This window comes from Anguilla anguilla, chromosome 5 (genome assembly GCF_013347855.1).
Source record: "Anguilla anguilla isolate fAngAng1 chromosome 5, fAngAng1.pri, whole genome shotgun sequence".
NCBI classification, from domain to species: domain Eukaryota; kingdom Metazoa; phylum Chordata; class Actinopteri; order Anguilliformes; family Anguillidae; genus Anguilla; species Anguilla anguilla.
Genome location: NC_049205.1, coordinates 60,707,950 through 60,727,421, shown reverse-complemented (window position 1 = coordinate 60,727,421; position 19,472 = coordinate 60,707,950). Strand labels below are relative to the sequence as shown.

The 19,472-nt window shown below is 48.7% G+C and overlaps 1 protein-coding gene across 5 annotated transcripts in view; it reads right to left on the bottom strand.

Moving 5' to 3' along the window:
* Positions 1-1,062: 1,062 nt before the first annotated feature.
* The window catches only part of fnip2 (folliculin interacting protein 2), a 38,620-nt gene continuing 20,210 nt past the window's right edge, over positions 1,063-19,472 (bottom strand). For all 5 annotated transcript variants that reach the window (XM_035419324.1, XM_035419325.1, XM_035419326.1 and 2 more), the window contains 11 exons: positions 13,820-13,891; positions 13,094-13,229; positions 12,506-12,707; positions 10,479-10,567; positions 9,566-9,712; positions 8,602-8,771; positions 6,813-7,851; positions 5,594-5,750; positions 5,016-5,216; positions 4,501-4,616; positions 1,063-3,057 (listed from right to left, as the gene is read on the bottom strand). In XM_035419324.1, the coding sequence (XP_035275215.1) occupies positions 2,979-3,057; positions 4,501-4,616; positions 5,016-5,216; positions 5,594-5,750; positions 6,813-7,851; positions 8,602-8,771; positions 9,566-9,712; positions 10,479-10,567; positions 12,506-12,707; positions 13,094-13,229; positions 13,820-13,891 (2,408 nt within the window). In that variant the 3' untranslated portion in view covers positions 1,063-2,978. The remainder of the gene's footprint in view (positions 3,058-4,500; positions 4,617-5,015; positions 5,217-5,593; positions 5,751-6,812; positions 7,852-8,601; positions 8,772-9,565; positions 9,713-10,478; positions 10,568-12,505; positions 12,708-13,093; positions 13,230-13,819; positions 13,892-19,472) is intronic.

The window sequence follows — 19,472 nt, the reverse complement described above, 5'->3', positions numbered from 1 at the left end:
ATGCTTATGAAAATATTCAGCTGTATAAATGGACTGCATGTCAAAAAAAACTGCGAACTGTGCAAGTCCCTTTGGATAAGAACATCTTGAAAATGGAAATAATTTCAATTGTCCACGAAAAGGGAAATACCATTGAATGATATAAGAAAATGGTAAATGCCAAAATGTAAAAATGTAAATGTTCCTTGCGTCAGATTTCTGTCAACTGCTGATGCATGGAGTCCTCTGTCTTTAATAACTTGTACTACAGTGCCCTCAAATGGTCATATGTGGAATAGCATTTACAAAATTACATTAGGATACATTAAAGGTTTTGCCAATTAATCTCGACAAAGAGACTAAACACGGCTTAAAACTATAATTACTGGGCTCCAGTGTGGTGTATTTCTGTATGATGCACGGGGTGGCAGTGTAACATAATGGTTAGACCACCAAGATGCCAACTGATAGGTTGCTGCTTCAATTCCAAATTCTCTTAACCTGAATTTGGAAAATGTCCATCTCTATAAATCTACAGTATGAAAGCCACATAAGTTGCCCTTGGATAAAAGCATCAGATAAATGTAAGTTCATCCAGCAGCACTATAAGTCAAGGGTTCGAACACAGCCCGCTGCACTGAAGTGATAGTCTTCAAGTTAAGTGCTTTTGTACGGCAGTTAATGTGAGCTGAAGCATATCATTGTTTGGGCGAAGAGTGTCCATTCAGCACAGACCTGAGTTGGTCCATTAGTGCACTTCTACATTATCCAGGCCCTGTGCTACAACCACAGCTACACCTGGTGGTCGTAATGAACATTACATGGAACTGCAGTAATATACAGTAAATTGAATGTGGAATAAAGGGAACCGTTAAAATTCATCACTGGTCATAAGATCTGTGCAGAATTCCAAATTGATTTGTTGCATCGCTGATCTTTTGTCCTCACTGTTGCAAATTTCTGGCACTTGGAGCTGTATGGGAAATGAACCTTTGACGATTGAAACAGGGATCAAAACTGAGCGAATGTTGACTCCTAACCCTTTTTCAGATGGAAAGCAAACAACAACAACCGAAACAGTTAAACCGTCGTTGTAATTCAAATTACCTTCGTTTATTAAACGTGCCGTGTGTTTGCCTTGAAACAGCACGAAGCAATACTGAATGAAACGAAAAATACAAGGAATGAGCATCACAGGCATGACACAGGCATGTTCTCGAATGAGGCCCCATGAACACGCTTCTCCATACACACACTGCAGCGCAGAACAGCTGGCTGACCCCGCTCTACACACACCTGCACCACATACATGCTAACACAGTGAGGGACCGCATCTCGCAGCACCGCGGACCGTTCCAGAGTGCTCTGCTCCGCCCCCTTTTACACGACAGGAAATGGAACCTTGGGGAGGAAACAAGCGTCTCATAAAGAGGCTCAAGCCTTCTGACGAGATAAGACGGGTTCGAATCCTGCCAACTGAGGTAGGGTTTAGTGTAAACAAAGCGAAATAAGACAAAAAAGGTTAAAAAAAAAAAAGAACAGCTATTCTTAATTTGTTTTCAAGAATCAACAATAATAAAAGCCAGCAATTTTTTGGGAAAAATGTTAATGAAGTTTGTACTATGACTGTAATTCTGAAAAAAACTTTTTTTTCCTCCAGGAAATTGTGCATGAAATAAGCCATAAATATAAACAATACAAAAGCCCAGCTAGCTGGATAGTTTTCTGAGTTTTCATTTGTCTGTTTGGAAACCGTTTTGAATCCCTGTATAAAAGCAGACGGAGCGAAGCTCCATTCCCCCACAGTAGTGGTGGAAGAGTGAGGTTTCATGAATCCCAAAGTGGGCAGCACCACAGTAAGCTGTCAATCAGACACACTTGGACCAATCAAAAGACTTTGCTCTTGACGGCGGAACAAAACGATTGGTTTAAATCGGTCAGTGATCGCGCATCCTTCCCTCTCATGCTCACAGTGGAAGTGTTGCCTTAAGAAGCAGGTACATCTCCATTTGCCCTGCCTGACTGAGGGGGGTGTGGTTTATAATGCAAATGCTGTTTCCATAACAACACACAGACAGGGCCATCCAGGGTGCCCGTCAGCTGAAGGGGAAGGTCAGCAGCTTCAGGCGCTGTCTACCTGTCTACCTGGCTTCTGACAGCACAGACCCAAACACAACTTGCTTCTGGAATACGGAATCCATTTTTGTTTTTTTAAACTGCGTTTGCATCCAAAAAAAAGGTTAAAATAAAATAAGTTTACCGTTCAGCATTCTTAAGCTCGATGATCCGCATTTCATTAAATGCCCAAGGAAATGTAAAGACTGCTCGTGTTATCAAGTTGATTTTCAAACAAGAACCCAAAAAAAAAAAAAAGCTGCAAAAAAAAAATACAAATTAAGACATCATTAAGCATACAGAATTGTGACATTTTTTTGTGCAGACATTAACACTCGACTTATCGGAAAGAAAAGAAATTAAGAATGGCATAACAGACAATTAGTGTCAGCCTAATATGTACTGTAAGATACCAGGTCCTCACCTTATGTAAACGTTTACTCAAACAGCTCTTTCCCTTAAAACACCTTTCTTAGAAGTTTCATCCCTTTGTATAAAAACATGAAAAAATATCACAGATACAAAAAGAAAATTAAAACGAGCAATATCAGCTTATATAACGACCACCCAGCGTTCCATGTTAATTGCTAGTCCAAGACTGAATCAATTGTCTTTTTTTTTTTTACTGTACTTGAATTCAGTTGAATTCTTTTTTTTTGTTGCTTCAATGCAAGCAGGTGCTGGGTTTGCTCCAATGTCCCATGTCCCACGTGTGTGTGTCGGGGGGGGGGGGGGTTGAAAACCACGCCGAATACGAGCTCCTCATCCTCTTTGTCCTCTGAGGGTTGAAGACAGTTAATGTGGGAAGAGCGGTTCCTCGTAGGGCGAGGCGTCCTCGTGAGGGGCGTAGCCCGGCAGGAGGGGGCGGGGCCTGATGCTCCAGCTCACAGTAGGATCTGGGCCACGTACGGCGAATGCGTGCTCGCCACGGCGGCCAATAGCGGGAGGTCGTTGGATTCGATCCTGAAACAGAAAGCGGCAGTCGTGTGGGTGGCTACAAGAAAGCTTACACGAGCAAGAAAGCTTACACGAGCAACTGCCACAGACAGCTTATACGAGCAACTGCCAGACAGCTTATATGAGCAACTGCCACAGACAGCTTATACGAGCAACTGCCACAGACAGCGTATACGAGCAACTGCCACAGAGAGCTTATACGAGTAACTGCCACAGACAGCGTATACAAGCGACTGCCACAGACAGCTTATACGAGCAACTGCTACAGACAGCTAATACGAGCAACTGCTACAGACAGCTAATACGAGCAACTGCTACAGACAGCTAATACGAGCAACTGCCACAGACAGCTTATACGAGCAACTGCCACAGACAGCTTATATGAGCAACTGCCACAGAGAACGTATACGAGCAACTGCCACAGACAGCTTATACGAGCAACTGCCACAGACAGCTTATACGAGCAACTGCCACGGACAGCTTATACGAGCAACTGCTACAGACAGCGTATACAAGCGACTGCCACAGACAGCGTATACAAGCAACTGCCACAGACAGCGTATACAAGCAACTGCCACAGACAGCGTATACAAGCAACTGCCACAGACAGCGTATACAAGCAACTGCCACAGAGAGCTTACACAAGCAACTGCCACAGACAGCTTATACGAGCAACTGCCACAGACAGCGTATACAAGCAACTGCCACAGACAGCTTATACGAGCAACTGCCACAGACAGCTAATACGAGCAACTGCCACAGACAGCGTATACAAGCGACTGCCACAGACAGCGTATACAAGCAACTGCCACAGACAGCGTATACAAGCAACTGCCACAGACAGCTTATACAAGCAACCGCCACAGACAGCTTATACAAGCAACCGCCATGTCTCAGCATGTGAGACTGTGCCAAAAGCGCTCTTCATTGATCCCCAGCGGAGAAATCCCAGTAAAATTCCCAGCAGATTTCCCCACGGGGAGAAATAAAGTGCCATCTATCTAAATTCAGACTGTCACCAGCAGGGCACTTATCATTCAGACAAGAGACCGACACGAGCGATTTCACATCTATCTTTCATTTCAGCCAGCTGGGTGGCAATTTTCCCCACAACAATATGTAGTGCAAGCAGCAGCATTTTAATCTTTTTCTCTTTTATTAAGGGTGAGCCTTCAGTAGAAGTGAAACGGCAGAGTTTCAAATGGGGCAGATATAACAAACGTAATAAAAGAACACTTAGGAAACAGGCAAAACCTTTCCCAGTTGTGATTTTTCCTCAGTGTCCTAAAGATTACTCTGTTACACTGATGTAATATAAATGCACCAGCTTTACCTTCATAGTCAATTTTTTATTTGACTGCAGTGACAAAAAAACGCTTTCAGGACAAACTGTCCACAAAGTCTGTCTTCTGTACACTACAGACGCAAGAGCCTTGACCTTTGACCTACCCCAGGACTACTCCCAGTTCCTTCACGTGGACCCGGGTCTGTCCCTTTAAATACTCTGCCAGCATCCTGCTTTTGAAGTACACTTCCTGTAGCCGATCCTCCAGATGCATGATACACTGGAGAAAGGAAAAAAAACCACAACACAACAATTTGAGCCAAGAAGCCTTCACACAGGCGTCACACGGACGGCTATATCCTGTAACTATTACCATCACAGTCGGCTACATTCGGATAAAATGACAGAAAAGATGTTTTTACATTACAGGCATTTAGCAGACGTTCTTATCCAGAGCGACTTACACAACATTTTTTACACAGCATTTACATTGACACTGCATCCATTTACACAGCTGGATACATACTGAAGCAATGCAGGTTAAGTACCTTGCTCAAGGGTACAACGGCAGCGTCCTACCAGGGAATTGAACATGTGACCTTCAGGTTACAAGACCAACGCCTTTACCCATTACACTACGCTGCCGCCCCTGTTTTATTAAATATAAAATAATGCTTACGAAGTCAGGAGACACGTGAAGCTTGTAGAGCTGCAGCAGGGAATGCAGGAGGTGGGTCACCAGGCTGGACACCAGCACCTCCTTGCCCAGTTTGCCGGGGTCGGTGGTCCTGCGCTGGCTGGTGGCCACCTGGACGCTCAGCCTGTCCGTGTCAGCGATGATGCACACGGCCTCCGCGATTGGTTCATCCAGGGCCGGGTGCTGCAGGGGACAACCAATCAGAGAAGCAGGAGAGGAAGCAGAAGACGAAGAACGATAAGAACAAGGAAAAGACGAAGAAGCGGAAGGAGGAGGAGTTTATTAACACCTTTCATACGCGGCATGGAGAAAAAAATGCTTTACAGAAGTAAAACAACAAAAAAACGAATACCAAACATAACAATTAACTGCAAGAAAGCGTTTCACACAGTAGCAATAAAGTAAAAGTTTGGCTAAAATAAAAACACTGGATATGGAATACGGAAAGGATTTCAAGCATGTCCTATAACCGTCAACAGAAGAGAAACAGAAGTGACAGAAGTGCATGGTGACGATGATGATGATGATGATGATGAGGATGAGGATGATGAAGGGCTCACCAGCACGGTGTGTTCCAGATCTGCCAGCAGACACTGCTTGAGCCTCTCGTCGGTGCTGGTCCCGTGCAGAACGAAGTCCGGCATGTACTGGGGACAGTAGCCCCCAAACAGAGACCTGCCGAAATTGTTCACATCTGGCCTGCTGACTGTTTCCGTCCTAAAGAAAAAAAGAGAAAAAAAAAAAAAATTTAAAAAGGAAATACCAATTTAATAAATTAAATTTACTGCAGAACAAATCGTACCGAGGGACTGCCTCAAGAACCTGGCTCTCATGAGCACTGAAAATCGTTTTTAACTTTTGACGTGCTGATAAGATCTGAAAATTTTCTGGGATCTGAGGTTTCAACAGAATAACCAAAACATACCAACATATGAAACTTCCTCAGTCTTCCAGTCACTGCAGTCTCCACTCTAGACACAGAACCAGGCCTGTCTCACATTTTTACACATGGCCCCTGCATGCAGAGGTGTAGCTTAACCCATGGCTGAGAGCCATAGTGTATTAGCTCCTGGTTTGCGTATATACTTGCTGTTTGGATCTTCTGTTCCCTGCCCACAGCCCAGCAGTGTTACAAGCTGAAGCTGAAACCGTAAGTTACCTGAGTTGCTGTGGAAGCTTGTGCTGAAGCTGTAAGGTGAGGTTACCTGAGCAGCTGAAGCTGTAAGGTGAGGTTACCTGAGCAGCTGAAGCTGTAAGGTGAGGTTACCTGAGCAGCTGAAGCTGTAAGGTAAGGTTACCTGAGCAGCTGAAGCTGTAAGGTAAGGTTACCTGAGTAGCTGAAGCTGTAAGGTAAGGTTACCTGAGCAGTACTGAAGCTGTAAGGTGAGGTTACCTGAGCAGTACTGAAGCTGTAAGGTGAGGTTACCTGAGCAGTACTGAAGCTGTAAGGTGAGGTTACCTGAGCAGTACTGAAGCTGTAAGGTGAGGTTACCTGAGCAGCTGAAGCTGTAAGGTAAGGTTACCTGAGCAGCTGAAGCTGTAAGGTGAGGTTACCTGAGCAGTACTGAAGCTGTAAGGTGAGGTTACCTGAGCAACTGAAGCTGTAAGGTGAGGTTACCTGAGCAGTACTGAAGCTGTAAGGTGAGGTTACCTGAGCAGTACTGAAGCTGTAAGGTGAGGTTACCTGAGCAGCTGAAGCTGTAAGGTGAGGTTACCTGAGCAGTACTGAAGCTGTAAGGTGAGGTTACCTGAGCAGCTGAAGCTGTAAGGTGAGGTTACCTGAGCAGCGGAAGCTCCTGCTCCTCTTGGAGCTGCTCCTGTCGGGGTGACTGCTCTGCCGTGACCTCCTCCTCGTCGCTGTCCCCCAGGGCGCTATCCGAGCTCTCGTTCCGCCGGATGTCTGCCTGCAGCCTGAGGGGCAGCTTCCTGCCCCCGCTCCCATAGGGAGCACACCACCCCGGGCAAATCCTCACTGGCGCCGCCCTGTCTGCCAGAACACGCACTGCGCTCTGTCCCTGAGAACGGGGCTTCTCTGCGAAGCCTGACCCCTCAGTCCTGCCCTCCACCAGGTCCCCCAACCCCTCAGTTCTGCCCTCCATTTGGCCCCCCAACCCCTCAGTCCAGCCCCCCACCAGGCCCCCGTGTGCCTCGGCAGGGCAGTCGCCACGCTGTGGGCGGGGCTTGGGCACGGCGTCCTCAGGCTCCGCCTCCGTCTCGGACTCCTCCGCCAGGCCGTCCTTAAAGCAGCAGTAGCTCCGGTCCACCTCCCTCTGCCGGGACTCCAGGTCCGAGTCCGGCGACTCCGAGCTCCCGATCTGGAACTTGACCCTGTGCAGGAGCGGGCTCTCCTGGGGCAAGAGTCTGGGACAGGGCCTCTCCCCCAACGGGGCAGGGGGCGACGCCTCCTCCGTCTGCTCCTGCCCCGCCCCCGGCGTGGGACTGCGGGGGGCAGCGGGAGGCGGCGTGGCCTCCTCCTCCTCCTCCTCGTCGGGTCTCTCTGATTGGCTGTCCTTATGGGCCTGGGCGTGACCGTCCTCTGCGGCCCCGCCCTTCTCCCCCTCGGCCTGCTCGCTCCGCACGGACACCACCACGTACTCGGACTCCTCCACCTCGCCCCGCTCCAGCGTGGTGGTGAGACCGGCCGCGGCGGCGTCCCTCTCGGCCCCGCCCTGGGCCCGCTGCACGTTCTCCTGCAGGTCCGAGCAGCGGATGAAGTAGGTGAGCACGTAGAGCACCCGCTGGACCAGCTCCCGCCGCTTCCCCACCACCACCGTCCGCGCCAGCCGCACCGGGGAGCCCAGCGTGCCGTACAGGTCACCTGCAGAACCGCACAGGAGAGGAACTAACCACCACAGCTCCGCTCCCAAAACACTTCTGAAACCCCTATTTGGAGTCAGTGTTCCGCATCTGTCAGTGTTCTCCATTTGTGTAACACACATTTGAGTATTCTCACCCAGCTCTGTGTAGCATAAATGCCTAATATAGGGGTACAGGGGTACCCTGTCTGATTTTCAGAAAAAAACTGAAAGACTGATGTCAAATATCAAAGTTTTTAAAACAAACTAACAAAAACCTCTTTATTGATCATCTTATGAAAGCTTTGTTTATTTACATGAAATATTGCGATATATATTGTATATCACCAAAACATCACGCAAGTTCTGTTCATACAACATACACAAGTAGATATAACCACAAATCCAAAAAACTAAGCTATTTTCCAATCAGGCATTACACTACTCATATCAAGCAGTATAAAATGTAAGATACACAATGTTTTCATTAATGGTTAAATTCTCACTGTGAAGTAACTGGCTTGAAAAGGGAACCCAATCTCGCCACTAGATGGCAGTATACCTCAGAACTCTGCATAGCCTTTGGACCCGTTTCCATTTCGTGGGGCTTCCATGCATATTCTCGAAAAGTACCAAGCAATTGGAAATACAGTACACCACCATGCTACACGGTGAAGGGAACCCGTATTTCACAGAGCACCCCAGCAGATTACACATCAGAGAATACCCACTGACCCGGAACACACCCCCTTGACCCGGAAGCAGTTACTCACCAAGCTGGGCCCAGAGGGGGTTGTAAGGATGGGACTTGGCCAACATGTCCACCGACAGGGAGGTGTGCTTTCCAGCGAAGGACTTGATTGGCGGGTGGTCGTTGGGCATGACCGTGGGCACCCAGGCCAGGTGATAGGTCAACACAGCCGTGAGCAGCGAGGACAGGAACCTGCACGGCATGAGATGGGCGATCAGCCACAGAGTCTTCTCACACAGCAGGGTGCTGTTGCACACTAAGGGTTTACCGGGTTTACATTTTCAGTATGGCCACAGGCCCATGGTAACCAGAATGGCTTGACGTCTGTGGTTTTTGTTACTACGAGATCAAATGTATATAATTTATTTGGTTGAAATTTCCAACACAGACTGAAATCTATGGTTTAAATGGTTGAAGTAACCAGCAGGAGAGAAAGGTAATAAGTTGGATCTCATATCTACAGTTCACTGGTTTACAAGGTCAGATATCTATGGTTCACTGGGTTAAAAGTTCCAACAAAGCATTGACGTCAATGGTTTACAGAACTGAAAGTACCAACAGGAGTATGTTTTTAAAGTTTATCAGTTAACACAGAGTCTGATGGCAATGAAGCAATCAAAAATTTTCCAGAGCTGAAATGAAGTTGGGCTCAATATCTATCTCTTCCAGAGCGGAGGTAAAAAGTTGGACCTCATGTCTACGGTTTCCATTGCTGAGGTAATTGCTGGCCCAGATATCTATGGTTTCCAATGCTGAGGTAAAAGCTGGGCCAGATATCTATGGTTTCCATTACTGAGGTAAAAGCTAGGCAAGATACCTATGGTTTCCATTACTGAGGTAAAAAATGGGCCAGATATCAATAGTTTCCAGTGCTGAGGTAAAAGCTGGGCCTGATACCAGGACCTGCTCCATACCAGAAAGCCAAAGATATCACATATCGATGTTTTCCCGGTATGAAGCTGGCCCAGAATGCACTGCAGACTCACTGGCTCTTGGCGGTGTTCTCGGTGAGAGCGGTCAGCTCCCGGAGGAAGCGCTGACACAGCGGGCTCTTCTCGGCAGTCTGGGACACCATGGTCAGCCACACGGGCTCCGTGATCCGCGGGGCCATGTACAGGTTCCACACCGTCGTCCTGTTCCCACGGAAACACGTATGCGCACACACGCACACACATGCACAAACACACGCACACACACAAACACGCGCAAACGCACACACGTGCACGCACACATGACCGCACACACGCATGCACACGCACACGCACAGACACGGACACGGACACGTGCGCACACACACACACACACCACAGGCCATTACATCACAGTCTGTATTCAGTGGTACATCCAAAACTAATCACACTACACCTACAGACCAAGTGGGGAAAAACTTGAAAGATAATTCGGACTGCAAAGGTTGGCTTGAGGCCAAAAAGTATTTTTTGTAATTTAAACTCAATTTGCTATGCCTGTTAAACGCATGCAAGGTGGATTAATGTCCCAAGGAACAGCTCTAAGTGCCATTTAAGTTATCACAACAGATAAAGGCACCAAGTCCGTCTTCAAGACACTGCAGTGAACATTACTGCTATCAGCCTTGCCCAAATTAGGCTTCCTCAAATCCGAAATTCCGGGACTTGTTCAAAATAAAATATTTAATTTTATTAGCCTTACATACACTAAAATCTTTAGAACAATTTTGTCAGCATATAACTGAAGGTGTTTTTTTTATTTTTATACAGAGCAGGAGTGTTAAGCCGAATAGGATACATAAAGCTGACTCAGCAGAATGAGCTGGATGCTCACATTTCACTGTTTCAGCACATAACGTTTTAACAGGGGTGTGCCATCTGCAGTACATCCTTCGATCAGCAGGGGGCAGCATCATATCTCGCCACTTACCGGAACTCCCCGAGAGCGTCCATGACTCGACACAGGTACACCTGCACCCGCTGGCTAGACTCCGCTATCTTCCTGCACAGGATCATGGCCTGAAACAAGGAGGAACTCCGTTGATCAAAGCAGGAAATGCAAAAAAGAGGAGCCATCTCCAAAAGAGATGCCACAATCCCTACATTATTACTGTTAAGCCAGGCTACCTCACCCTGAGGACAGACACTCTGCCCAAAAGCTTCCAAAAAAGGCCCATTTCCTCTGCCTAAAAGCTGCCCAAAAAAGGGCTCTTTCCACTCTAACAGCTCTGCTCTGGAAGTCCAAACTCCGGGTGCAAAACGCCGCCCGTCACCTTGAATGGTTCCTGTGGTGTTTATTTCAAAACTACGCAGGATCAATTTCACACGAGTAGAGGCGACAGTTACGTGGACGCAACAGAAGCTTTCCAAACCCCGAGAACATTTACGCTGCTCTCACATAAATCTGGGTCTACAAAGAAATGCTTCACCACCGCCAATTATTCAACAGAACAGCCGAATCCAGAAATACCTCCGATCTGGCCCTCAAACCAGGGACACCAGGTGAGGCAAACCTCTGGCCAATCAGCGGCATTAATCAATCAATTAACTGTCAGGTAATAAAGAAAAGCGAGATAGCTCAGGAGGTAAGAGCGGGTGTCTGGCAGTCGGAGGGTTGCCGGTTCGATCCCCGCTCTGGGCGTGTCGAAGTGTCCCTGAGCAAGACGCCTAACCCCTAACTGCTCTGGCGAATGAGAGGCATCAATTGTAAAGCGCTTTGGATAAAAGCGCGATATAAATGCAGTCCATTTACCAAAAGCAGCAGCACTACTGGCCTCCAGAGCCAGATTTGAGTATCTCCCGGCCTAATATAACTGGCCCAGTGACTCTTTGAGGAGTTTTTAAGTTCAGTTTAGCCATTTATCCTCCTGATTTTACAGTAACTGTCATCCCAGAGCCGGTTCAGTTTCTGTGAGTGTCTGTGGTTGTGAGAAAGCATGCTGGGCCTGGGTCCTCCAGTGGAGGAGCTGGGCAGAGCTGGCAGGCCCAGCAGCCCCCACACAGCTCGCTCCACCCCCAAAGCGTTAACAAAAACAGATGGCGCGGGGGGGGGGCTGACTGCACAGCGTTCCGTAACCCGCTGCAAAGGTCAAAGGGCACGCCGCCAATTCAAGGGTCAGAGAGATGGAGCTGGCTCCTCACACTCTGCAGCTCTGTCTCATCTGAGCCCTCTCTCCAACAAGGCAGAGAGAATAAAGGGTCTGGAACAAGTGTGTGTGTGTGTCTGTGTCTGTATGCGTGTGTGTGTGTCTGTGTGTGTGTGAGCGTGTGTCTGTGTGTGTGTGAGCGTGTGTGTGTGTGGGTGTGTGAGCGTGTGTGTGTGTGGGTGTGTGAGCGTGTGTGTCTGTGTCTGTGTGAGTGTGTGTGTGTCTGTGTGTGTGTGAGCGTGTGTCTGTGTGTGGGTGTGTGAGCGTGTGTGCGTGTCTGTGTCTGTGTGAGTGTGTGTGTGTCTGTGTCTGTGTGTGTCTGTGTGTGTGTGTGAGCGTGTGTGTGTGAGTGTGTGTCTGTGTGTGGGTGTGCTTTAGAATACGGAACAGCTAAGGAATAGCAAACAAATGAGTAAACTGATAAAACAGTAAAATCTCCATCCATCATTATCTATACCCACTTATCCTCGGCAGGGTCGCGGGGGGGGTGCTGGAGCCTATCCCAGCATGCACTGGGCGTGAGGCAGGAATACACCCTGGGCACACACACACCATTCAGGGCAGGGCACGCACACCATTCACTCACACACTCATACCTATGGGCAATGTAGTCTCCAATCGGCCTACCTGCATGTCTTTGGACTGTGGGAGGGAACCCAAACAGTCACGGGGAGAACAAGCTCCTCACAGAAAAGGCCCCGGCCGGGATTCAAACCCGAACCCAGGTACCCAACCGCACCACTGAACTGACTGAACTCAGATGGACCCTACTGGGGGCGAGGGGGGCGAGGGGGGCGGGGTGGAGGCCCACCTTCTCAATGGCGGTCTTCAGCTTGTTCATGTGGGACTCGAAGAGCGGGAAGTGCGAGAAGAAGAACTCCTGGAAGCTCTTGTTCTCCTCCTCCTTCTCGGGGAGGGAGAAGACGATGCTGACCGCGATCTTCTTCCGCCGCACCATGGCCGGGTTCGAGCTGCAGCTCTCGTCCGACAGGCTGAAGGTCTCCTCGATACTCCTGCGGCAGAGACAGTCGGGTCAGAATCCCCACCAGAATCCCCACCAGAGGCCCACTGTACTACACAAATAATAACATTATCATTATTATTATTGCTACTACTTTTATTATTATTCTCCCTTGGAAATTGTTCCATTGCTCATTACACAGCACTTTGAAGTGCACTACAGAAAATATTATTGCCATATGCTCTAGACTAATAATAATAATTATTATAATCATAGCAATTCTAATAATTATTATTACTATTATATATTGGTAAGTACATTACTATTATTTCTTCTTTTTATTATTATTATTATATATATTTTTCTCTTCTTATTATTATTAGTGCTATTATTATTATTGTTCCTATGTTGAGGTGCATTGTGGGTAGGAGCGCTCACCAGCGCGGCATTGGTCCGTTCTCCAGGCTGGTGGTCTGGCTGCGTAGCCAGCGGCGCTGGTAGCTGCTGGCACAGCCGCTGGAGAGGGAGGAGCCTGGGGAGGGGAGGGGCGTGACCAGCAGGCTGCTCAGCGACGCTGCAGAGAGACAAACACACACACACGCGCGCGTGTGTGAGGTCACGACCCCGCAGCATCGATCGGCCGGCCCGCCGGTCGCCGCGGTCACGGGTCACCGTGTGACTAACGCGAGCGTGGCTGGTGGAGAGCGGGCAGGCGGACAGGACGCCCACAGCCGCATGGCACTGTGGGATTTCTAAAGCCGCGGAACTCTGGTAGAGCAAGCTGCGAGGCTATGCTTCACACGTTTTAAACACCATAAAATTTTTACCCACCCAAAAGAGTGAAACATAGCTACAAGTTACAAGAGTTATAGAAAGGCTGAGAAATGCACTTCCCCTTTTGGGTGGATACTTTAAAAACATTATTTTCTTATTGCATCTCTAATACAGTTTCACAGCTGGGAAGATGCTAGATGACGGATGTTGCCAGATTTGAAAACGGTGAACCTGTCCTGCCCAAAGCCGTTTTTTCCCCACACAATAACATTAAAAAAATTTCCCAATTGGGTGGGAATCCGTCCAATCTGGCAACACTGTCCTTTCCCAGGCAATAGTGCTCCTCTGTGTGATTTATTAGGGATTGATTATTTTGGGCTGCAGGCGTACCTGATCGGGCGATGCCGCTGTCCCGGTCCTCGCTGTGACCCCGGCTCGGCATGTCCACGGGGGTGCTGTGAGCTGAGAGGGGAAATCACACCCCGTCACAGACCTGACACCATCACACACTCCACCCTTACCCCTGTGAGGGGAAATCACACCCTGACACACACCTGACCCAATCACACACTCCACCCTTACCCCTGTGAGGGGAAATCACACCCCGTCACAGACCTGACACCATCACACACTCCACCCTTACCCCATCACACACTCCACCCTTACCCCTGTGAGGGGAAATCACACCCTGACACACACCTGACCCAATCACACACTCCACCCTGACCCCATCACACACTCCACCCTTACCCCTGTGAGGGGAAATCACACCCTGACACACACCTGACCCAATCACACACTCCACCCTTACCCCTGTGAGGGGAAATCACACCCCGTCACAGACCTGACACCATCACACACTCCACCCTTACCCCTGTGAGGGGAAATCACACCCTGACACACACCTGACCCAATCACACACTCCACCCTTACCCCTGTGAGGGGAAATCACACCCCGTCACAGACCTGACACCATCACACACTCCACCCTTACCCCCCTCGTATAAGATTATAAATGTGTGATTAGAATGTTCTTAGCTGAACATTCTAATGCTGACTTCACAGTCACTGCTGGTGACTGAAAGCAGCGCAGTTCTAGAACACTAACTTGGAATTTTGAACAGAAAAAAAAACACCCGAAAAAACCTGCGCTTCAAAGGGTTGAGCACCCTTGAATACCCTGCAACCTTACGCCAAGTTCAGATCAAAACCGCAACAGCAACCAAGACAAGAATTCGGTTTTCCTAGGGAAAAAAATGTTGTAAAATTACCAAGTAAAGACTTGCATGGCACTCATTAATAAACAAATTAAACTTCTGTTTCTGTTCCAATATCAGAACTTGTTGAGTGGATCCACCTCGTCTTTAAAGTCTAGATTTGACGTGTGGAGTCTCCGAGGCGACAGCAGCTGTCAGCCGACATTCTAAAGCTCAGAAATCCACACAGAGCAGAATTTCTCCTTAAGGAAAGCGGCTTGTTGGCTGAGCGTTTGATTTGAACTTGCCTTTACATGCTTTTTAAACATGCTCCTGCTGTTACACACACCCTCACACCAGTGCTGCACTGAACCCCCCACTGTTTATCACACACACACGCACAAACACACACACACACCCTCACACCAGTGCTGCTCTGAACCCCCCACTGTTTATCACACACACACACACATACACACACACACACCCTCACACCTCTGCTGCTCTGAACCCCTCACTGTATATCACACACACACATGCACATACACACACACACACACCCTCACACCTCTGCTGCACTGAACCCCCCACTGTTTATCACACACACACATGCACACACACACACACACACACGCAACTGCACAAACACACAGCCTCACACCTCTGCTGCTCTGAACCCCCCACTGTTTATCACACACACACATGCACATACACACACACACGCAACTGCACAAACACACACCCTCACACCTCTGCTGCTCTGAACCCCTCACTGTATATCACACACACACACACACACACACAAACACACACACATACACACAAGCACACACCAATGCTTTTCCTTTAACATAACTATACATCTATGCACTGAGAGAAACGGGGGAGGGGGGGGGACATACAGACCCTTCACCACAAGTGCATTCACAGAGCAGAGAGGAGAGACGGACAATCAAAGGTGGCGTTTTCCACAAAACAATCAGGTGTGTGGGGGGGGGGGGGGAGGGGGGGGGGGGCATTCAGAAAAAACAGCGAAAGAAAACCCCAAACATTCAGCTCTCAGGTGCTGGACTCCACAGCGTGCATCTCTCCCGATCTCTGAATGCGTTGGGGGGGGTGGGTGAAGTGCGAGGAGAGGAGGCGCAGAGAGGAGGAGAGGAGGAGCAGAGCGGAGGAGAGGAGAGGAGGCACAGAGAGGAGGAGAGGAGAGGAGGCGCAGAGAGGAGGAGAGGAGAGGAGGCGCAGAGCGGAGGAGAGGAGAGGAGGTGCAGAGAGGAGGAGAGGAGAGGAGGCGCAGAGAGGAGGAGAGGAGAGGAGGCGCACAGATTCTTCACACGCAGAGAAACGCAGGCACCGAACGGCACAGCTCACGCGCTTGAGGGCCAGTTACCCGGCAACCACGCAAGCGACGGCGAGCGGCGACAGAAAACTACATCCGCCAACCCGCGTCAAGGGCCCACTCAGGAGGGGGAGGGAATAGACCCATTAGGGCATTTCTGCGATATGCAGTTATTCTGCGTGCTTCATGGAACACAAGCACCCCAGTGAACTGTCCTGGACCCTCCTAATGTACATTTAAAAAAAGTACAGAACTTAAGACAAAAGCCCAAACAAAAAACGTTCCGGTCGTGACTGTGCGGAGAAGAAAAAAAACCTAAAAGAAGAGAAGCACTGCCTTTAGCACACTGAGTAATCCAGCAGAATGTCTGACTTTAAAACGACATTAAAACAGGAGACAAAATGCCCAGAGATATTAAAGCAGAAGTTCTAAAATCAACATGCAGTGCCCTGAAAAAATAAAAGAATAAAATAAATTAGACGTACGTCACGATGGGGAATTTTCCGGAAATGAGCCCTCTGTGGTTTCTAAGATACTTCTGCTTGCTTTTCTCAAGCAAAGTGCCCAAAAAGGGAGCTGACAAGACAGGTCTGCTGGAAGATGAACCATTCTCTGGCATGACCGTTGTGAAACTTATCTTTACATTTATGGGGAATGTTATCATTCAATGCGTGACCCGGACTTTAGTCTGGACTCCAGAGCCCTGTTGCTCAGCCGAGAACTGCTGGTGTTCCACCCTCCCTTTACCTGGGAGTCAGGTGTGAAGACAGTCTGGCCAATCAGCAGCACTAATTGTTTAATGGTTAATTCCCCGGGAGAAGAAAAGAATATCAGGGCTGAATTTGGATTGAAGGGAGAGATTTGAGTACCCATGCTGTAGAGCATGGCTGCCCAACCCTGCTCCTGGAGGTCTACCATCCTGCATCCTGGTTTTTCACTCCAACCTTAACATAGCACACCTCATTCAACAGCTAGAGATCTCATTGAGCTGCTAAGCAGTAGACTCCAGTGTGACAAATCAGGGTTGAAATGAAAACCTAGAGGACGGTAAATCTCCAGGAACAGGGTAGGGCAGCCCTAGAGAGTAGATACTCCTAACCAACCCCTCAAGGCCATCAGTACAGCTGGCTTTTATTAAGACTTGATAGTTAATTATTGACCAGTGTCTGTGATTGGCCAGAGACCCCACCCACCTGGTGTCACTGCTATAAATCAGCACCTGATTGGAGGGGAAGTTTGAAAAGCAGCAGCGCTAATGGCCTACAGGGGCAGATTTTAGTGTACCTGCTCTAAACTGCCCTTTTACACCCTGGTGGTGGTTGCAGGTAGTGTCTCAGCGCATGAAGCTCAGCACCGGAAGCTTTTAAGATCTCCCCATTGCTCCCGATGAGCTGGTTGGTGCCTTGCATGGCTGCCTTTTCTCCGCTGGTATGCGAGTGTGTGTGAATGGGTGAATGAGAGGCACGACTGACTGCCTTTCTCTGTTGGTGTGTGAGTGTGTGTGTGTGTGTGCGTGTGTGTGTGTGTGTGAATGAGAGGCATGACTGCCTTTCACCATTGATGTGTGTGTGTGTGTGTGTGTGTGAGAATGGGTGAATGAGAGGCATTCATTGTAAAGCGCTTTGTGCTGTAGTTACTGTGAAACGCGCTATATAATGCAGTCCATTTACCATCAACTGCACAGATTCCACCCAAAATCTGGAACCTGGACTGAAGTAAAAAAAAAAAGAGCGGGTTCGGGTTTTACTTGGTGCAGTTATCCAGCTAACTCAGTAATCCTGCTTCATGGTTTTACTTGGTGCAGTTATCCAGCTAACTTAGTAATCCTGCTTCATGGTTTTACTCAGCGCAGTTATCCAGCTAACTCAGCTAATCCTGCTTCATGGTTTTACTTGGTGCAGTTATCCAGCTAACTCAGCTAATCCTGCTTCATGGTTTTACTTGGTGCAGTTATCCAGCTAACTCAGTAATCCTGCTTCATGGTTTTACTCAGCACAGTTATCCAGCTAACTCAGTAATCCTGCTTCAGGATACAGGCCCCAGCTGTTTGTGGTCTTTGGCAATGCAATGCACTGCATCTGGTGTCTTTTTGACATGCCCCCCCCACCCCCCCACATATAAAGTAAATCCAGGCAGTGCACTCTGCACTTATTTCACACTGAAAACGGGCCGGAAGGTTCTGGGTTTCAGTCCAGGGCTAAACGAGAGGGGGAGAGACAGAGAAGGACGGGGGGGTGTGGGGGGGGGAGGGGGAGGGTGTACAGACCACACCAGGCACCAGTGAAGAGCAGCAGCTTGAGTGTGCACCACACACACACTTGCTGCCACGTGCATGCACACACACACACACACACACACACGTAGTCACCCTTCAGAGGCAATCAGAGGGAACACGCGTGTGGGACGGCAGAGTCGCCGAAAACTAAATATCCACCCCCCCCCCCCACCCCGCCCCCCCCCTCAGGGAAGACTGCCCACACACTGCCACACGCAGAAATGAAAACCTAGCGAGTGCGTGGTTAAATTGCAGTACCAAGGACCTGTAATTTCACTGTGTGGGAGGAGGAGGGCCTCTGCACAAGTGGACCATTTCCACAGTCCATTAGGGCCAGCAGGGGTTCAACAGCAGCACACCACTGTTCACCACGCGGCTCTCTCCAAGCCCTCTGATCAGACTCCAGGGCTGGTTAGACTTCTAATGACATCACTGGGCACTATCTGCTCTAAGAAATGTCTAGAGTCTAACTGCCAATGCAAGGACTGGCACCGTCGTCAAAAATCATCCATCATGGATGGATTTTGGGTTTGAAGCACACGTGGTTGTGCTCAGTATATACAGTGAGTTACTATTAAATGCTTTCCCTTCAATAAAACATGCAAGGACATATTCCAGAAAACTTAAAATGGACTGGAAAATGAATTGGAAAAACCACATGTACATATTTAACCAAGCTACTGAGACGGTATCTAATGAGGAAATGGCTCTGTCCTGCAAGCCCATCTGAAGAGAAACCCCAGATCGCACAAAATCAGCTCATGCCCAATCTGTCCCCAGCCCAAGCACATGCTCAGTCTCTAAACATCTGCTTCCCTCTGATTGGCTCAGAGGTGGGAAACCCCATTCCCAGAGGGCCATTCAACACCAGCTTCCACTTCAACCAATTAACTGAGGCTCAATTAGCCAATCAGGCTCAATTAGCCAATCAGGCTCGATTAGCCAATCAGCCGTACACACCAATGGCGGTTCACTGGCAGATTAAAGCACAGTAAACCGTTTTTTGGGCAGGACGCATACAGCATTCAGCTGTGCCTCCTAAGCTTATTCGACAAACGCAGTGAAAATATCAAGAGTACGTAAATGATTGGGGCCACTTCAGTATTTAGGAAGCAGAAGCTGGCACGAAATCCAGAAACGGATCTGGCCCTTCAAGGAACAGGTTTCCCACCCGCTGTGCTGGGTGTGTGGTGATTCTACAATGGGAACAGGTGGGGGGGGAAGGGGGGGGGG